This window comes from Aulonocara sp. 'chitande type north' Nkhata Bay, linkage group LG8 (genome assembly GCF_057382095.1).
Source record: "Aulonocara sp. 'chitande type north' Nkhata Bay isolate Kocher_YH1m ecotype deep benthic linkage group LG8, A_spYH_male_GT1.1, whole genome shotgun sequence".
Taxonomy (NCBI): Eukaryota; Metazoa; Chordata; class Actinopteri; order Cichliformes; family Cichlidae; genus Aulonocara; species Aulonocara sp. 'chitande type north' Nkhata Bay.
Window position 1 is genome coordinate 27,244,807 of NC_141351.1, and position 16,489 is coordinate 27,261,295.

The 16,489-nt window shown below is 46.9% G+C and overlaps 2 protein-coding genes across 2 annotated transcripts in view; one reads left to right on the top strand and one right to left on the bottom strand.

Annotated features, from left to right (window-relative positions):
- The window catches only part of ankfn1a (ankyrin repeat and fibronectin type III domain containing 1a), a 101,764-nt gene extending 93,164 nt beyond the window's left edge, over window positions 1-8,600 (bottom strand). Inside the window, exons 1-4 of the mRNA XM_086304697.1 lie at window positions 7,028-8,600; window positions 4,472-4,599; window positions 4,134-4,373; window positions 2,108-2,343 (exon numbers count right to left, since the gene is read on the bottom strand). Of these exons, the coding sequence (XP_086160823.1) occupies window positions 2,108-2,343; window positions 4,134-4,373; window positions 4,472-4,587 (592 nt within the window). The 5' untranslated portion in view covers window positions 4,588-4,599; window positions 7,028-8,600. The remainder of the gene's footprint in view (window positions 1-2,107; window positions 2,344-4,133; window positions 4,374-4,471; window positions 4,600-7,027) is intronic.
- LOC147324158 (uncharacterized) lies at window positions 6,811-14,734 on the top strand. The gene is made up of 8 exons (XM_086304699.1): window positions 6,811-9,388; window positions 9,843-9,954; window positions 10,162-10,372; window positions 10,471-10,558; window positions 10,636-10,727; window positions 10,814-10,978; window positions 13,148-13,239; window positions 13,374-14,734. Exons 1-8 carry the CDS (start codon window positions 9,341-9,343, stop codon window positions 13,484-13,486), a joined length of 921 nt encoding a protein of 306 aa, XP_086160825.1. The 5' UTR covers window positions 6,811-9,340; the 3' UTR covers window positions 13,487-14,734.
- The last annotated feature ends 1,755 nt before the right edge of the window (window positions 14,735-16,489 follow it).

Consider the following 16,489-nt stretch of genomic DNA (forward strand, 5'->3'; position numbering starts at 1 on the left):
TTAATGTTTACAGCGGCCACGAGCTGCTGTCGCTCTTTCTGTGCGGGTCTTAATAAAGATTGATTTTGACCATGAGGAGACAATCGGTGTTTTCACTTCCTCCTATGTGTCTCAGGTGTGCTGAAGGACGGCAAAGATCTGCAGCATCCTCAGCTTCCTGTTTCAGGATGGAGGCTCTGAGGATCCTGTTCTCTCATTTCTGCTTCAAATAAAAGCTTTTTTGCTGGAAAACTTTTGTCTCAAACTTTTGTTGGTGTTGCATTTTTTCTCTGAACATCTTATTTTGAAGGTTCCTTCACTGAGGTCACCTGGGAGTTTCAGGGTTTACCTGATTTTAAGAAGCAGCTGGTCTGCTCACTGAGCCTCTGGGGGGCGCTGTAAACAGGATATCAGGATAAAGGATAACCAGCTCAGGACTTCCTGTTTGTGAAGCAGGTCGGTGTAAAAAAGCCAGTAACCTTTGCCCTTTATTTATTTATTATTTATTAACCTTTATTTTACCAGGAAAGGTCCCATTGAGATTAAAAACCTCTTTTTCAAGGGAGTCCTGGCCAAGAGGCGACAACATGTTAAAATTACAAAGTTACATACATAAAAGATGAACACCTAAGAACAGGAGATGGGGCGGAGTCCTAAAGCACAGCTGTGGTGTCACTGATGGTAAAACTGGTTCAGAGATTTAGCCACGCCCCTTCGTGGACCGCTGTGAAACTCTAACGAACCACCTCCACCTCAGGCTTTATCTCTGCATCAGCTCATTAACTCCACCCAGAACCAGCAGCAGCTACACCACCTCAGACACCATGTTTATCTCACACTGAAGTTTTTATCCAAACGAGGCGCCGCAGCCTGGGCGGGCGTGGAATAACTGAGTGCGAGGAATCAGCAGGACAGATCAGAAAAGACGGAAAACCTGCGACGTGAAGCCGAGAAGCAGCTTAACCCTGCAGTCTGAGGAAAGCGCGCCAGAGATCAAACACCTGATGGATGCTGTGCCGTAATCTGCTCAACAGGAAGCTCGTTATCATTCTCCAGAAGGGTGGAGCTAAAGAGAGCAGAGCAACACACAGGAAGTGGAGCCCGGTAAACAAAACCGCCGCTCGGAGCCATTAGAGACATTCCTGACTCGACGGCACGCCCACAGCTCCGCTCCAACCCCACGTCCAGTCTGCCGGCAGCTACAACCTCCACCCACGACAGACCTGTCTCTGTGGGTGTGGGAGAAACAAGACACAGACTCCTGACGTGGCTGCTCGACGATGACCACAGGGCAGAGGGGCTCAGCCTCCGTCAGCCTCCGTCAGCGCCAACACAGACGTCTCACTGCTGATTTCACCTATAAACAACTTCCTGTTTGACTCACTGTTTACATACTTGGCTCATTTTCTTCTTCGTGTACTTTTTTAGTCTCGATTTTGTATTAAAGTCGAGTTTTTCCCCTCGATGTTTATTAACACGTCTGCACTTCCTCATTTTCTTATTACTTCTCACTTCCTGTTTTATTTTGGTAGTCATTTGTGTCGTGATGTGTTTACTTCCCCCGTCTCGTCCTCACTGGCTGGTCTCACCTGTTTGTTGTTACCCAGGTGTTTCAGCCTGTTGAGCTGCCTGCATTTAGCTACTTTATATTTTGGCCAATTAAAAGCTTCTGGGGTTGGCGATGCCATAAAGCACGTCTACACAGGAAGTGACGGACAGCGATGCCGCGACCAGAGACCCACTCCTTCTTTCAGCCTCCTCCTATACCAGTATCCTCCTCTGAGCTCTTCCTCTCCTCCTCCTGCCTGGTGGCTCCACCTTCATCCTCCACCCCCTCCTTCTGTGCACATGAGCTGCCCCTCTGATGGACTCGTTTCTGATCTCGTCCCAAACGCTACCTGATCAATCTCTTCTCAGCTTTAAATGTTAAAGCATACTGCTGATTAGAACGTTACCTAGGCAACCGAGCGAGCGATGCTTCAGTTTAATGCCCTCTTAGAAAGTCAGACGAGTCAGATCTGACCTTTGACCTAATCTCACTGTCTGTGTCCATGTAGACGTTCAGAGGAGCATGTTTACTCCAGGCAGGAATGAGTTTCTCACACACACACACACTGGCTGTTGTTACCTGAAGAGGTCCAGTGGAGTCCTCCAGGACTGGCAGCGAGACGCCGCCGCTTCCTGATGCTGACGCCACTGTGGGAGGCGGAGTCTCCTGCGTGAGTGCCATAGCTGGACCGTGAAGCGGCAGCAGCGGGAGGAGGTGCAGGGGTGGAGGAGAGGATGGGGAGGAGGGGTGTGGACAGACAGGTCGCCTCCTTCGTCAGAGTGGGCGTGAGGAAGGCGGAGTCTCTTTCTGACGACCTGCAGGGATCCGAGGAGAGAAAAGTCAGCACAAAATAAACACGACACGGAGAACTCCTCCTCTAGCTGTTGAAGCAACTGGAAACACTTTATTCAGGAATACTGTGACGAAATATCCTGTTTTCATCAACACTTTGGGAATAAAGTATCCACACGGCATCCCTGCCACACCAACGCTGCAAATCGTGTAAAAACCTGGAAGAAGTTTAATGTATTTCCCATTAGACGAACACAGGAACATGCCGGTGTTAGTCAGAGCACCGCACTGAGCTCTGGTCACATCAGAAATCCAGCTTCCCTGCAGGGATCAGGGAGCAGTGTGAGCAGACTGCGAGAGCTTCAAACAGCAATCGTTTGAGCGCTGAACGCGACCCTGAGACGTGCGGGACGGACAGGTAACCACCACAAACCAGCTGGTACCTGTCCTCGGAGACAGCAGCTGCACCGTGATGCTCGGATCAGATGCCGTCCCTTCTTCTTCCTCCGCAGGAAAAGATCCAGCAGCCGAGCCCAGCTCAGCATCCGAGGACACGCGCTTCAGCAGATCGCTGCAGAGCACTGCGCCCTTCACCGGACGGCCACAGCCGGAAACAGCGCTGAAGGAAAAGCTCCTGTCAGGTGTTCACTGCCCAGCAGGGGTGTTACCTTACCTGTGTGTGTGCGCGCAGGGGGACAAAGGCTGGGTGAGGAGAACGGAGAGTCGAGCGTTTCTGAGCCTGCTCTGCATCAGCGTGGGTCCAGATCTGTACAGAGCGCGCTCTGAGTTCTGCACACGTGAAACAGCTGAGTGAACAGAGCATGAGTCAGTGAAAGGTGATGTCTGTAGATGTTCTCTGTTCTCCAGCCAGCAGTACAACAACCACATCACTGTCACGCTACCAGCAACAGCAGTCGTTAACGTCCTGTCCACGGACACACCATAAGGAGGAGCTCTTCCTGTCATCAGGCTTGGAGGGAATGAGACATGGACTCATCCACAGGGGCTTTGTCTACACCGAGCTGCTCTCTAGCTCACAGTCACAGTCTGAGGAACGAGACAGGGATCGAACCTGCAGCCATCCCGTCCACAGACGCCTGCTTAGAATCAGTCTTCTAAACATGTTTTGGACCATTTAGAAACCGTGCACGAGATTCAGGAAACACATGTCACTGTGCAGGAAGTGGGAAACTGTGATGGGGAGCAGCTGTGTTCTTTGAGGACGGTGAAATCTGTCAGAGAGCCCTGACAGAAACTGGAGTCTGTGGATCTGACACTGCACTGAGTGTTTCCTGCAAAGAAACCAACGAAGCTCAGACAGCAGGACCTGGCTGGAAACGGATCTGTGAGCGTGACAGGGAGGACCTTCCACTCGGCAACCTGCTCCTATAGTTCGTCTGAAGAGCCTCCAGCTGCTGCAAACACTCATAATGACCCCACTTCCACACATTAGCTGTACATTTCCTCTGACAGACCCGCCCGAGGCTCTCTAAAGTTAATCCTGACACTTCGAACACACGACAATAAACTTCTGTCTTTTGTTTGGACCCAGCAGCTGCTTCAAAACTCCAAAGATCAGCTCAAACACGCAGCATGATCCTGTTTATAGACGGACAGTGAGAAGGTTGAATGGCAGAACATTTTCCCTCAAAGGATCTCTTTAAAGTTTCATTCAAAGCACCAAAGGGCCTGATTGGTTCCTCTGTGCCACAGCGCTCCACCGTTATCCAAAAAACCCTGAAATCAGCAAACTTCATGGAAACGGCCTCGAAATAAACCCAATGAAAAGCATAAACAGGTGAGCTGGGGTTACCTGTCGATTTCTCCCGGCTCGCTGCAGGTGGAGCGGCGGGAGTTTGAAGCCAGCGACGAAGAGGAGGAAGCCGGGAGCGAGTTGGCGGAGTGGAGGGACGCACGTGAGGAGTACGAGTTGGAGGAAGAGCCCGAGGAGGTGTGGGTGGAGTCCAGAGGCCTGGAAAGCAGCAGTGAGGACGGCATGCACAGCCATGTCTCCAGGTCGGAGAACTTGGAGTAGCTCAGCATCTCCAGGACGCTGTGGGAGGAAGGAGGTGGAGTTACAAAGGAATCGACACCACAGCAAAGGATAAACAGGTTAATGAAAACCAATCAGCCCCTGAGAATTTGGCTCACCTTTCCTCTCCCACTCCTGGGATGTCATCTTTCTCATCAGCGGTTTGAAAGATGCAGGAAGTCCGGGAGTCACGTGATGACAGCAAAACACAGGAGTTATCAGAATCCACGGACATCTTCGGCCATATCTGCGGGACATCAAAGAGGGGGAGTTAAAACAACAACAACCTTCACACAGGTGTGCAGCAGCTCTCTGTGTACCTGGTGTTTCCCACTAAGACTTCTGTATGCAGCTTCCAAGGCTTAGTTTCTGCAGGTTAGCCCGTTTGTGTGCGTTAGTCCTGCCTGACATCATTACCTACCAGCCTGTTAGCCAGGTAGTGGTTTTTGTGACTGCATGTAGGCCTGCACTCTCTACAAGGTCACGCTGTACGAAAGTCTCACCTGGTTAAAGAAATGTTAACAGACATTTGTTTAACTTACTGTCCCTGTTAACAATCCTACAAATTCACTCTGCTAATAAAGAAATGTTACTTAAACGGAAGCTTGTAGCATTGGCTTGTTAGGTGGTCATGAGATCGAAAATGTGACGTCAAACCCGCAAAGGATTGTGGGTACGAGTGGTAAGCGGTACTAGCGCACGCAGGCTTTCACGTGAAAACAGTCACACAGCGATAAAAAGAAACAAAAAATGGCAAGAAGCTGTTGTGTTATTAGCTGCAACAGCCGGTCGCATGACAGCCACGGGAAGCCGACGGTAAAGAGATCGTTGTTATCGGATTCCGTCGTGGAAGAAAAATCGTTCAAACCGAGTTTCCGAAGTAACAAAGAGGCGACGGACGGCCTGGATTGCAGCCGTTCGAAGAGCAAATATAACGTCCCAGAACGCTGCAGCTCACAGGTCAGTCTGCTCCAAGCATTCCCACAGAGGTCAGTCTGCTGTTGTAGTTATTACGCCATTTATCATAATTGGTGATGTAGGTTACAAATAAGTCTTAATTTGAATTGAATTCGTTGCTTTGCTGTTTTGTTCACTGTGGCTTTGCGGGCTAATGTTTGTTGTTCTTTGTAGGAAAAGCAGCCTACAAAATGCTGGGATGCGATCCAGACTGGGCCCCTCTATCAGCCGGGGTTTCAAGCTGCTACCACAGCCAGATCTGATTGGTGAAGAGAGAGCGAGATCAAAACAGCCACGTCTGCATATATGCGCCCAAGTGTTGTATGAAGCAAGTGATACTGTCTCAGTTTGTTGTTTGATGTTTTGTTTTTGCATTGTTGATTTGTTTTTCAGCGAAGCAGCTAATAAAGCTGATGGATTTCTACAATGTTGCCTCTTTGCTGTGAGATTCTGTAACAGAATGAAACAATGATGCCAGTAATAAATAAAGACAATGAATTGAATGAATTACCAAACACTTATTTTATTTCTATTGGATCTGAAAATGTTGTGTAACACTACAACCTGAAACGACACATAGATGCGTTGGCCTGTAACAGCAGCTGTGAGATGGAGTCGTCCAAACCACCAAAGTAAACTGGAGCTGGGCTTGTTGCAGGATCTGATGCTACCAAACATGTTGTGAGTGTGTGCGCTCTCACTTAGGACCATATAATAATAAATGTGATGAAAGTTGTGCAGCACGCTGACGTCCTTACTCCACTCTGTGCTCGTGTGGGTCTGACCCTTTCACTCCTTTGATTTCTTCCTCGTACTTTCTTTGACTCTTCGTCACGTCTGTCTTCGTGCGGAGCTGCCGAGTTCTCCGTCGTTTTGTACAGAACTGTTTTTGGGGCAAATAAAATGCAAGTGGGGATTAAACCACAGAGTTAATGGTTACCGGTGCTGGAAATGCTGGCGCTTGATGCAGTGTTTTGATTTTGTTGCCACTCGTACCCACAATGCAACGCGCGAAAGTCACGTGGTCTGTCGATCTCATAACACTACTTTGGTAATTGTGTTAGCTGGTGAACTACTGTTAAGAAACTCGTCTTCATTAATTAGTTATTGCAGAATTACAATATCCAGAATGTGGAGTTCTAAGTTGAATTAGCAGGTTTCATCTTATAAATTAGCTGTTTAATTAGTAATGCTGCTTGTTACTTTGGTTGACGGTATCTTACGGGTCAAACCAGTTAGTTGGTTAGCTGGTAAGTGGTGGTAACAGTCACACTGCATGGCAGTCAGATGATATTAGCTAACATTAGAATAGAATAATCCTTTAATTGTCCCACAAGGGGACAATTTGGTTCAGCTTGTAATGCTTTGTTCATGCTGTTAGCTAGCATAGTGGAAAAACTAGTTAATGGAGAGCCAGCCATGTTGTCATGGCAACCAATGGTACCACTGTATGTGTAAAACAGGCTAATTTAAAGTCTAATTTCTAAACAGGCTAATTTAAAGTCTGTTTAGAAAGAAGAAACGTTTCCGGTGAATTTTCATCTAATCTGAAGACTTTTAGTCACGTTTACTCTCGGTGGTCTCAGCCTACGCTTACAGGACTACAACTTGTCAGCTTGTAGTCCTGCTTTGCTAATCTTGGTTGCTGTTAACGTTGCCAGGGAAACCTGAGGGCTCAACCATTACTGCGACCCCTCGCTGCCTTTTTTAGTAATTACTTGAATTTGAGGAGTTATCCGAAGTTTCCCGGTAACTGTCTGTGAACGTGCGCTCGCGTGCGTCAAACACGGCGCAGCTGCGCGACCACACGTGGCTGATCAGCGGCGCGAGCAGGAAGCACCGGCGGGAGTGATTAACGCCGACTTCCTGTCAGCAAACGCTGCCCAAACAGGCCGATGTTCGCGCAAACTCTACCGTCTCTGTCCTCGCTCTGCTGCGCGCGGGTCCTCCTCTTCTTCTTCCTCTCCTTCGTCCTCTTCGGCTCCCAGCACAGGAACATCTGCTCAGGCCGGGATCCCGCCTGGAAACGTGTCTTTGTCCTGCCCCGTGTAAAACATCCCAAAATACAGGCAGCCAGGCCGGAGCGGCTCACATTTCACTGCGGTCAACTCTGCGCACATCTGGAGCACGGCCGGGCCTCAATACTGCTGCGACTGCCACTCAGACAGCCAGAGCCCAATTAACTGGGAGGAGTGAGGAAGAGGGGCCCAGGGAGAGATTCAGTATCTCCCGGTTCATCTGTTTACTTCAGCTGGAGGAGGGACAGACAGGAGGAGGAGGGGATAAAGGAGGACCGAAGGATGAAGTTAAGGACGGAGGAAAGAGGAACTGAGACCACAGCAGGGAGTAAATTAAAGGAAGAAGATGAAGGGGAAAGCAAAACAAAACATGGAAGAAGTTATCAAAGGGAAGAAATCACAAAGAGCAAAGAAGGGAGGAATAAAGGAATGAGGGAGAAGAAACAAGGATGGATGGAAGGACAAAACAAAATTTAAAAAAAGAGGAATGCGGGGAAAAGTACCAGATCAAAGAAAAAGACAACATTAACTGAAAGGAACAAGCAGGGAAGGAAAGATTTGTAAAGAAACAAGGAGAGGAAGTAGGATGAGTTCAAGGAAGGCAGAAACGAATTGAAAGGAAAGGAAGGAAGGACAAATTTAAAAGAAAGAATGAAATGGAATAACAGACAGACGTGAGGAGGGGGGGCTATGAAGTGAAGGAAACAAAGATGTGAGACAAAATGTATGGGCAAGGACAGAAATGAGTCAAAAAGAAGGAAGGAAAGAAAAGGAAGCAGTTAAGCCACAAATGATGGGATGCAAGTAAAAAGGGAAAGAGGAAGGATTGAAGAAAGGAGAAAAAAGGGATTAAAGGAGGAAAGAGATGAGAAAGGACATGTGGGGGAAATCCAAACTAAGTTAAAGAAGGAAATAAGGAAGGTCACGAGGAAATGGAAGAAAATGAATGATAAGTAGAAAAGGAATAAGAACGTGGAGTATGAAGGCATTAAACCCCACGAAAGAAAGGAAAGAGGGACAAGAGGAAAACTGTAAGGGTGGATGGAGGTACAAAAAAGGGAGAAAATAAATAAAACCTGAATGATGATAAAAGGTAATGAAGGAGAAGGAAACAATAAAGGAAACGGCACACACACTGAATCTGTGGGAGGAACAAAAAGTGAAGAAATAACTGACAAAGAAGGAATGAAGGAAAGGTGGAGTGGGTGGGAGGGTGTGAGGAGATAAGAGCGGGCAGGAAGGAGGCTGAATGTTTGCTGTAATCATCCCCAATTTAAACAAACAGCCTCTACAGGTCGAGATACTCGAGTACTCGCCCCCCCTCTCCCTGTCACATGCCTGAGTTTGTAATGCTGAGCGTTTGCTCACGCTGAGCCCAACGCTCAGGCTGCTCAACACTCAGTTTATCACAGTTTGTTCCCCTCGTGGGTCTGTATGATGTCATAGAGAGGGGATGTCCATATCTGGCCTCGCTGATGGGAAACCCCACCTGAAGCATGCAGCAGCTTTTGTAAAAGAAAACCCAGGAACAAACCTGCTTTGAGTGTATTGGCTCAGGGGGAGGAGCTAACAGCGTCCCTCTTTAGGCAGTGGGTGAACAGTGGTGGTGATGACACCGAGGCCCAGAATAAGAGAAGGGGATTATTAAGAACTGGGGTTGGTGCAAAGCCACTCTAGCAGAGAGCTGAAATAAGCAGGTTTTGCATTTCCGATGGGATGCTTTCAGTGGGTTCCACCCTGAACGCAACCCTGTCCACCTGCAGGGGGCGTGGCTCAAAGCAGTGAAGCATTTGTTTTTATCACTTTCTCTTGATTCTCATTTAAATTATTTTTTTGGAAGAACACATAAAATCATTCACTGTCATGTTTGAGCATCTTCGTCTCCTAGCAACAGACTCCTGTCTGAATCTTTTTGGATGTAAACAATCAACTTCACACTAAACCTCTGACAGTACGTTTATTATTGGCTCGCTGTTATTACTGGGCTTGATCGCTGAGGCTTCCTCCTGCATCATGGACGAGTCTGCGTTGGAGCGATACTTCGATGAGTTCATCGCTAACGTGAGTTTTCATTTTTTCAGCTGCTGGTTTAAAAATCAAACCGGTAAACTGCCGCATTTCAGACCTGAAAATCAAACGTGGAGAAAATTTCAACTCTGGTCCACTCGTCTTCACAGAAGTGATTGAATCCAGACACAAGCCTGTTAAGGTCACGCCAAAGTGTATCTTTAGATGATGATGTGCTGCAGTCGTCACAGACTATATACTGAAACTAGCCAGCTAACCTGCTAACTACTAACAGCTGGGTGTTAAACTTTAACCTGACACCACGGTGAACAGTGACCAGTCGTTTCGCTGGAGAGGAATTCAGACCATTTTTGAGTTGGACTGATTTCAGGATGTGAAGGTTGGACCTGGAGTTATCGACACTGAGCTTGTTCATTTCTGGACACCACACAGAGCAGAAACATGTAGCACCACGTTAGCACATAGGTAGATTCTCTTCTTGCTGCAGAACCCCAGGAGGACAGAGGATGTCAGCGAGGAGGTCGGCGAGGAGGAGCTGTTTTTCAAGTTATTGCCTGATGAGCTCCTGACACTGAACACGGTCACCTGTGACGATGCAGGTACGACAACAGAGCCGACAACACTCTGCACACGGTGCGATCATGACTGGGTGGAGCGCTGAGCAGTGACCGAGCTGCATCCATATACTGTTAATCCATAACTGCTAATTAGCACTCAGTGACAGTTGGTTTTGGAGCCTCGAGTGGACGTCAGAGGAACTGCAGTTTGTGGTACTTTCAGCTCTGCTGCTCTTGTTCGTGCCTCAGACAGGATCTGTAAGAAGGAGGATCGGACTGCAGAGAGCGGGATCGCCGGCACGCAGTCACGAGACAGCAGCTCCCAGAATTCCTCAGCAGAAGCTAAGCCCACGTGTGCGTCCTCCTCGTCTGAACTGAAGGCCCTTCCTGTTAAACCCGGGACCCCGGAGGACCCTGAGACACTGAAGGAGAAGTCGTCGAATCTCGCCCCAGTGATATGGTATCACCGCAGAGATCACAGTCTGCTTCTGTCCAGTGACGGCTCTGCGGCTTGAACACGCAGCTGTGACTCTTGTGTTTTTATGTGTTTGCGTGCAGTAACGTCATCTCCACAGTGGACCTGGGCTGCTGTTTGGACCTGAAGTTCATTGCTCGCAGGATGTGGAACGTGCAGTACAAACCACAGGTGCAGAGACCTGAACGCGTGATCTACGTGAAGACATAATAAGCCCGGCACTGGTTTTCATTCTTGCTGTTTTTCAGTATTTCACAGGGATCATCGCTAGGATCCGGGAGCCAAAAGCAACAGCGACCATCTTCCGAACTGGGAAAATCATCTGCCTGGGAACCAAGAGGTTTGTCTGGATTCACATCTCCTCAGACTATGGTGCAGCACGGTGGGTTTCCAACCATCTCCTTGCTTCCTCTTTCTTTTAATAAGTGTGGAGGAGTCGCGCCTGGCGGCCAGGAAGTTTGTCCGCAAACTGCAGAAGTTTGGCTTTCCCGTGCACTTCCTCAACTTTAAGATCCAGAACATTGTAGCCTACTGCCAGACCTTTCCAGTGGATTTAGCAGAACTGCAGAAGGTCCACAAAGGGCAGTGCAGGTCAGGAGATAAGGACTCTGAGTAGAGGCTAGACCCAAACAGGGATGCAGGTTTGAAGCCCAACTTTGAGCACATCACGTGTCAGTCAACGCTACTCTGTGCTAGATCAGGGGTGTCAAACTCAAATACACAGTGGGCCAAAATTCAAATCTGGAACAAAGTCGCGGGCTAACATTAATATTTATTTAAAAAAAAATCTTCCTCCAGATATGAGAATGAATCTTTTCTTATGGACTCGAACACGTTTTGCTGAAAAACTGAATATGGAACAAGCAAAGCTTAATGCTAAACAATATATATATTAGCTGTATAATACCAGTAGGCCAGCTCTGATAGTCATTTGGTATGGCTTCGCGGGCCAAATGTAATTAGGTTGCGGGCCAAATTTGGCCCGCGGGCCAGAGTTTGACACCTATGTGCTAGATGATCTGAGACAGATGCTGACTGATGGCACTTGCTTTCAAATTTTGTTGAATATGAATCCCATTTTCTTCGGTCCCCGTGACGATGCTTTAAAGAACTTTAAAGTGGTTCAACACATGATGTGAAATGTGCAGTCACGGATACTTTGAAGCACTTGTGAAGAAAAGATGTAGACAGCATGCAGTGCTGGGGAGTAACGGAGCACATGTACCAGCGTTACGTATTCAAAATACAAAATATGAGTAACTGTATTCTGTTACACCCAAATGGAAAAGACATATATAAATCTTATAAAATTTGTGTCTGTCTTGTGTGAAACCTGTATGAAAAGCATATAAGAGTGAAAACAGATATAAGATCCCTTGAAAAATTATATAATGAAACTTGTATGTTTTGGATACTTACTAAAACAATGTATGAAAGTAATCAGAAAGTGGCCACTTTCATGAGTAATCACATATAAGTTTTTACTATTTCTTTTCCATATGGGCAGTTACTGTTTAAAAAGGTGGTATTCAGTTACTTTGGTTCAAGGTTCAAGGTTCTTTATTTGTCACATGCATAGTTATACAAGTATAACACACAGTGAAATGTAGCCTGACACGCTCCTCGACATGTGCAAAAATGGGGGGGGGGGGGGGGGGGGGTGTAGAGCAAGAACATTATATATATATATATATATATATATATATATATATATAGTATATACACTGGGTGAATGTGCAGTAGTAGCAGCAAGCAGGTGAATTCTGTACATTAATATGAATAGACATCTGACTATTTTACAGGATAGACAATATAAACATATTTAAAATTAAAGGAATTGAAATGTACATTGTGCCTTGGTTTAGTGTCTGGAAGAGTCCTGACTCAGTCAATTATAGATGATGTGAGAGGGCGGGTGTGTGTGTTTAGGGCACGGATGGCTTGGGGATAGAAGCTCCTCTTGAGTCTCTCTGTCCTTGCCCGGAAGATGCGGAACCTTCTACCAGATTGCAGAAGTTGACCCAGACAACAAAGTAAAGCTAGTTTTCAGCTACGAGCCCGACACGAACCCGACGTATTAGCCAGAGGTCCCTTTACTACGGTTCAGAGCCGCAGACCTGTTTTTATATACGCGAGGAATAGTTTTCTATACGAGATCGCTGCAAAAAGTGCAGCCTTACCTAATGTCCACCTACTGTTACTCATTATATTAAGATTTAAACATCTGGTTGGTGTTGGTGTGGAGAGTAACCTTCAGTAATAGTAATAAATCACATTCATGTAGTTGTAAAAAGCTTGATAATATATTAAGTAATCCAAAGTATTCAGAATACGTTACTCACATTCAGTAACGCAATGGAATACGTTACAAAATACATTTTGGGGCATGTATCTGTAATCTGTAATCTGTAGTGGAATCCATTTTAAAAGTAACCTTCCCAACACTGACAGCATGGTCAGTAAATTAGAATTAATGCCATTTTTTGCAGACACCGTAGTGGGAAAGTTCCCAGAATCATCCCGGGCACAGTTCAGTCAGACTGGATAGTAAACGCTTCTAAACTGGCCAGCTCCCACTGAGCCCTGGAGTCGTTTTTCTCCAATATTTCTCTCCCAGTGTGTCTGCAGCAGCCTGTGTTTCGTTGCATGCTATGTAGGAGATCGCTAAACTGTGGAGTCTGTCCTGAAATGATTGTGGAAGGTTTTAGTTTCTACGTCGTGGAAACTGTGAGGTTTTAGTCTGTGTTCTTCTTTCTACAGTTATGAGCCAGAGTTGCATAACCGCCTCATCCTCAACCCGATTACCGGCATCAGAGTGTCCTTCATTTCGGCTGGGTGCATAAATGTGTGCGGTGAGCTTGTCCACACGTCACAGTTCAATTAAAAATGCTGCCCTGTGGTGAAAACTGACTGAAAAACTGACCTTTGACTTTTGTGGACGTCATCATGAGTGTGTGTCCATGAAATATCCTGTGTTACACTCCAGGAGCTAAAACCAGGGCTGAGGTCGATGCAATCTTTCAAACCATCTGCAGAATCCTGAGAGAGTACAGGTGGGAGCGAACATGCAGCGGAGCTTTGATTTCAAAGCCAAACTGATGTTAGAGGCAGACATGAATAAACTGACGCATGAGCGCCACTGCACTCCACTGTAGTTCCTGATTGCACCACTAGATGTCAGCACGGCTGCAGGCCGCTCTCAGTCAGTGGTTTAGAGACGTGCAGCTCTCGCCGTGTACCTCGTGTGTGTTTGCATTACTCACTCACAGGTGAGGTCAGGATCACCTGAGAATGAGCAGGAGGCCTCTGGGTGGACGTGACCTGCTGCTCGTCCATCAGAACGGCCAAAACAAGAGTGAATAACACGTCACTGCATCCTGATATCCTCTTAAACAGGTTCGTTATTTACAACCTGCCCTTCATTACATCACTCAACATTCAGTCAGCATGGAGCTCAGATTGGACGGTTTGGGGGTTTGGTCGAGTTTCCGTCATAGTGCATGCTGGGAAGTCTACTGGGATCGGCCTCGTTACCTGACGTTTTACTTTGGTGGGCGTGGCTGTGAGCCTCACCTTTCCTGAGGTGGCAGGAGGTCAGATTCACGATGAGTCATGAAAACGCGTCGTTTGGTGTGTTCTCTGTGACCCGCTGACCGCGGGGATGGAGGCCCTTCCTGTCGTGTCTCCAGGGCTGCATCAGGAGGTGAGGTCATCCGGCCGCTGACACGCCCAGTCTGCATGAAAGCAGTGAATTATGGGAACACTTTCTCTCCTCTGAGCCTCTACGTGCTCTTCCTCCACTCACCGTCTGAGGCTCTCAGTCAGTTTCATCTTTTTTTGAGTTTCACATTTTGAAATTTCTTTTTCAGGTTTTTTGGAACAGCGACTGCTCATCGTGTGCTCGTGACCTCCTCGCCTCTTTGTATTTGATCTGCTCGAGCTGTTCGCATCCTGTCACTCTTGCTCCATTTGGCTCATGTCTTTCCCTCTCTAATAACATCCTCGACTTCCTCTGATCCTAATAATACCAAACAACAATCGTCCTGACACTCACACTTCCTGAACTCCCCACTCTCTCTCTTTCTTCTTCGACATCGATGCTCCGTGTTTGCTTCTCTGGTGGAAACGAGCTGAAAGTCATGTTTGAAAGTGTGAAAGTTTTTTTCTGTCCTTGTTTCCATTCTGTGTCCAAACAGGTTATTATGTAACAATTCTGTTAACATGGAAAACAAAATAAAGTCATAGAGGAAATATGCTCAGTTTGGGTATTTTTTAATTTATTATCACAAACTGCCTGATGAGCTTATTCAGAGTCGCTGCTTTTTAAAAGTTTTGTTTATATATTATATTGCCTCTGACATTTACCACAAGCTCAAACTAGAAATCCCACTCGGGAGACTGAAACTAAAGGGAATGTTTAAAAACATTTGAAAATAAAAATAAGAAAACAAACAGTAATAAAGCTTGTCTGAACAGAACAAACTGTCTGTTTTCTCCACAAAATCCAAATGTCTAAAAAACAGAAACATTTTTTGAATGAATCCACGTTTCTGAACTGAGCCGGCAGCAGGAGGAGGTCGGGGTCGATGGAGGACATAAAAAGACCTTCAGTGACGGCGTTTCATGTTTTTCTGAGTTCTGCAGCTGTAAAGTCTGACAGTTAAATTCAACCCAACAATCATATGACCCCCTATGAGCAGCACTTTGGTGACAGTGGGAAGGAAAAACTCCCTTTTAACAGGAAGAAACCTCCGGCAGAACCAGGCTCAGGGAGGGGCGGGGCCATCTGCTGTGATTGGTTGGGGTGAGAGAAGGAAGACAGGATAAAGACATGCTGTGGAAGAGAGACAGAGGTTAATAACAGATATGATCCAATGCAGAGAGGTCTGTTAACACAGTGAGTGAAGAAGAAACACCCAGTGCATCATGGGAATCCCCGGCAGCCTATGTCTATTGCAGCATCACTAAGGGAGGATTCAGGGTCACCTGGTCCAGCCCTAACTATATGCTTTAGCAAAAAGGAAAGTTTGAAGCCTGATCTTACTGTCCTGATGAGCGCTGAAGGGAAAGTTCATTTAGATAAAGCTTCCAGATCTCTGCCCAAACAAGAGCCTGGAGGCCGTCTGACCACGAGCTGCAGATATCAGAATCATCATCTCCTATTGACTGAAACAGGCTGTTTGAGCTCCTGTCTCTTTACCCTCCTCCAAACACACTTTGTTCTGATTGGCCATCTTCTGGAAGCCTGCTGATGGAGAAAGTTATCTGAGAGGTTATGTGACTGTCAGGTGACAGCAGGACATCAGGCTGGACCAAACGCAGGTAAGAAGGAGCTCACCACACAGTGAGCATTTAAACTGAGTCCAACAAGTACTTTTTGAAGTTTTCTCCAGTGAATTATCAGAAAACCTGTGGATGCCATTAAGTTCCTGCTCCTCAGTGCTTTGAGGCCATTCAGTGGTTAGCGTTAGCTTCTGGTTTACTTCTGCACACCTGCATGTGCAAAATGCCTTCATGGAAAATTCAGACTCCACAAGTTTTTTCTTCGTCCTGTTTCCAGGCTTCAGCAGTTTGGCCGGCCTCGCGGGGCCGCTGCTGTGACTGCACACTTTTAGTCAAAAGGGTTTTTTTTTAGCAACTGGGAGCTGTGAAGGTCCAAAAATGCAAAGTCAACTTTTCCACTTTGTTGTGAGCCAAACAACATCAGCATGTAGGATTACAAAGCACACCTGTATTCACAGGAAGGAAAGCACGAACTCGGAGCTGTGAGCTCCAATAGCTGCTAACTCACCACTTTACATGCACGGCCTGCAGCCATCTGTTGTACAGAGGAAGCACGGGAGGACGTCTCCGGAGACTCGGATCCAAAGCAAATAGCTCACATCATCCCTGACCCAGAAACGGATCTGGGAAGGAAGTGATTTAGCACTCGGGCGCCGTGCCTGGACGAGTGTCCCAAAGGTCAGGAAGAAAAATCAATCAACCTCCGAGGCTTCATTAGACACTTCATTTCGCCCCGATTGCTTTATCTGAGCAGGAAACGAGAACTTAAATCACTTCCACACGAGCTGAAGCTGAGACTTTAAGTCGTCTTCTCGTCCA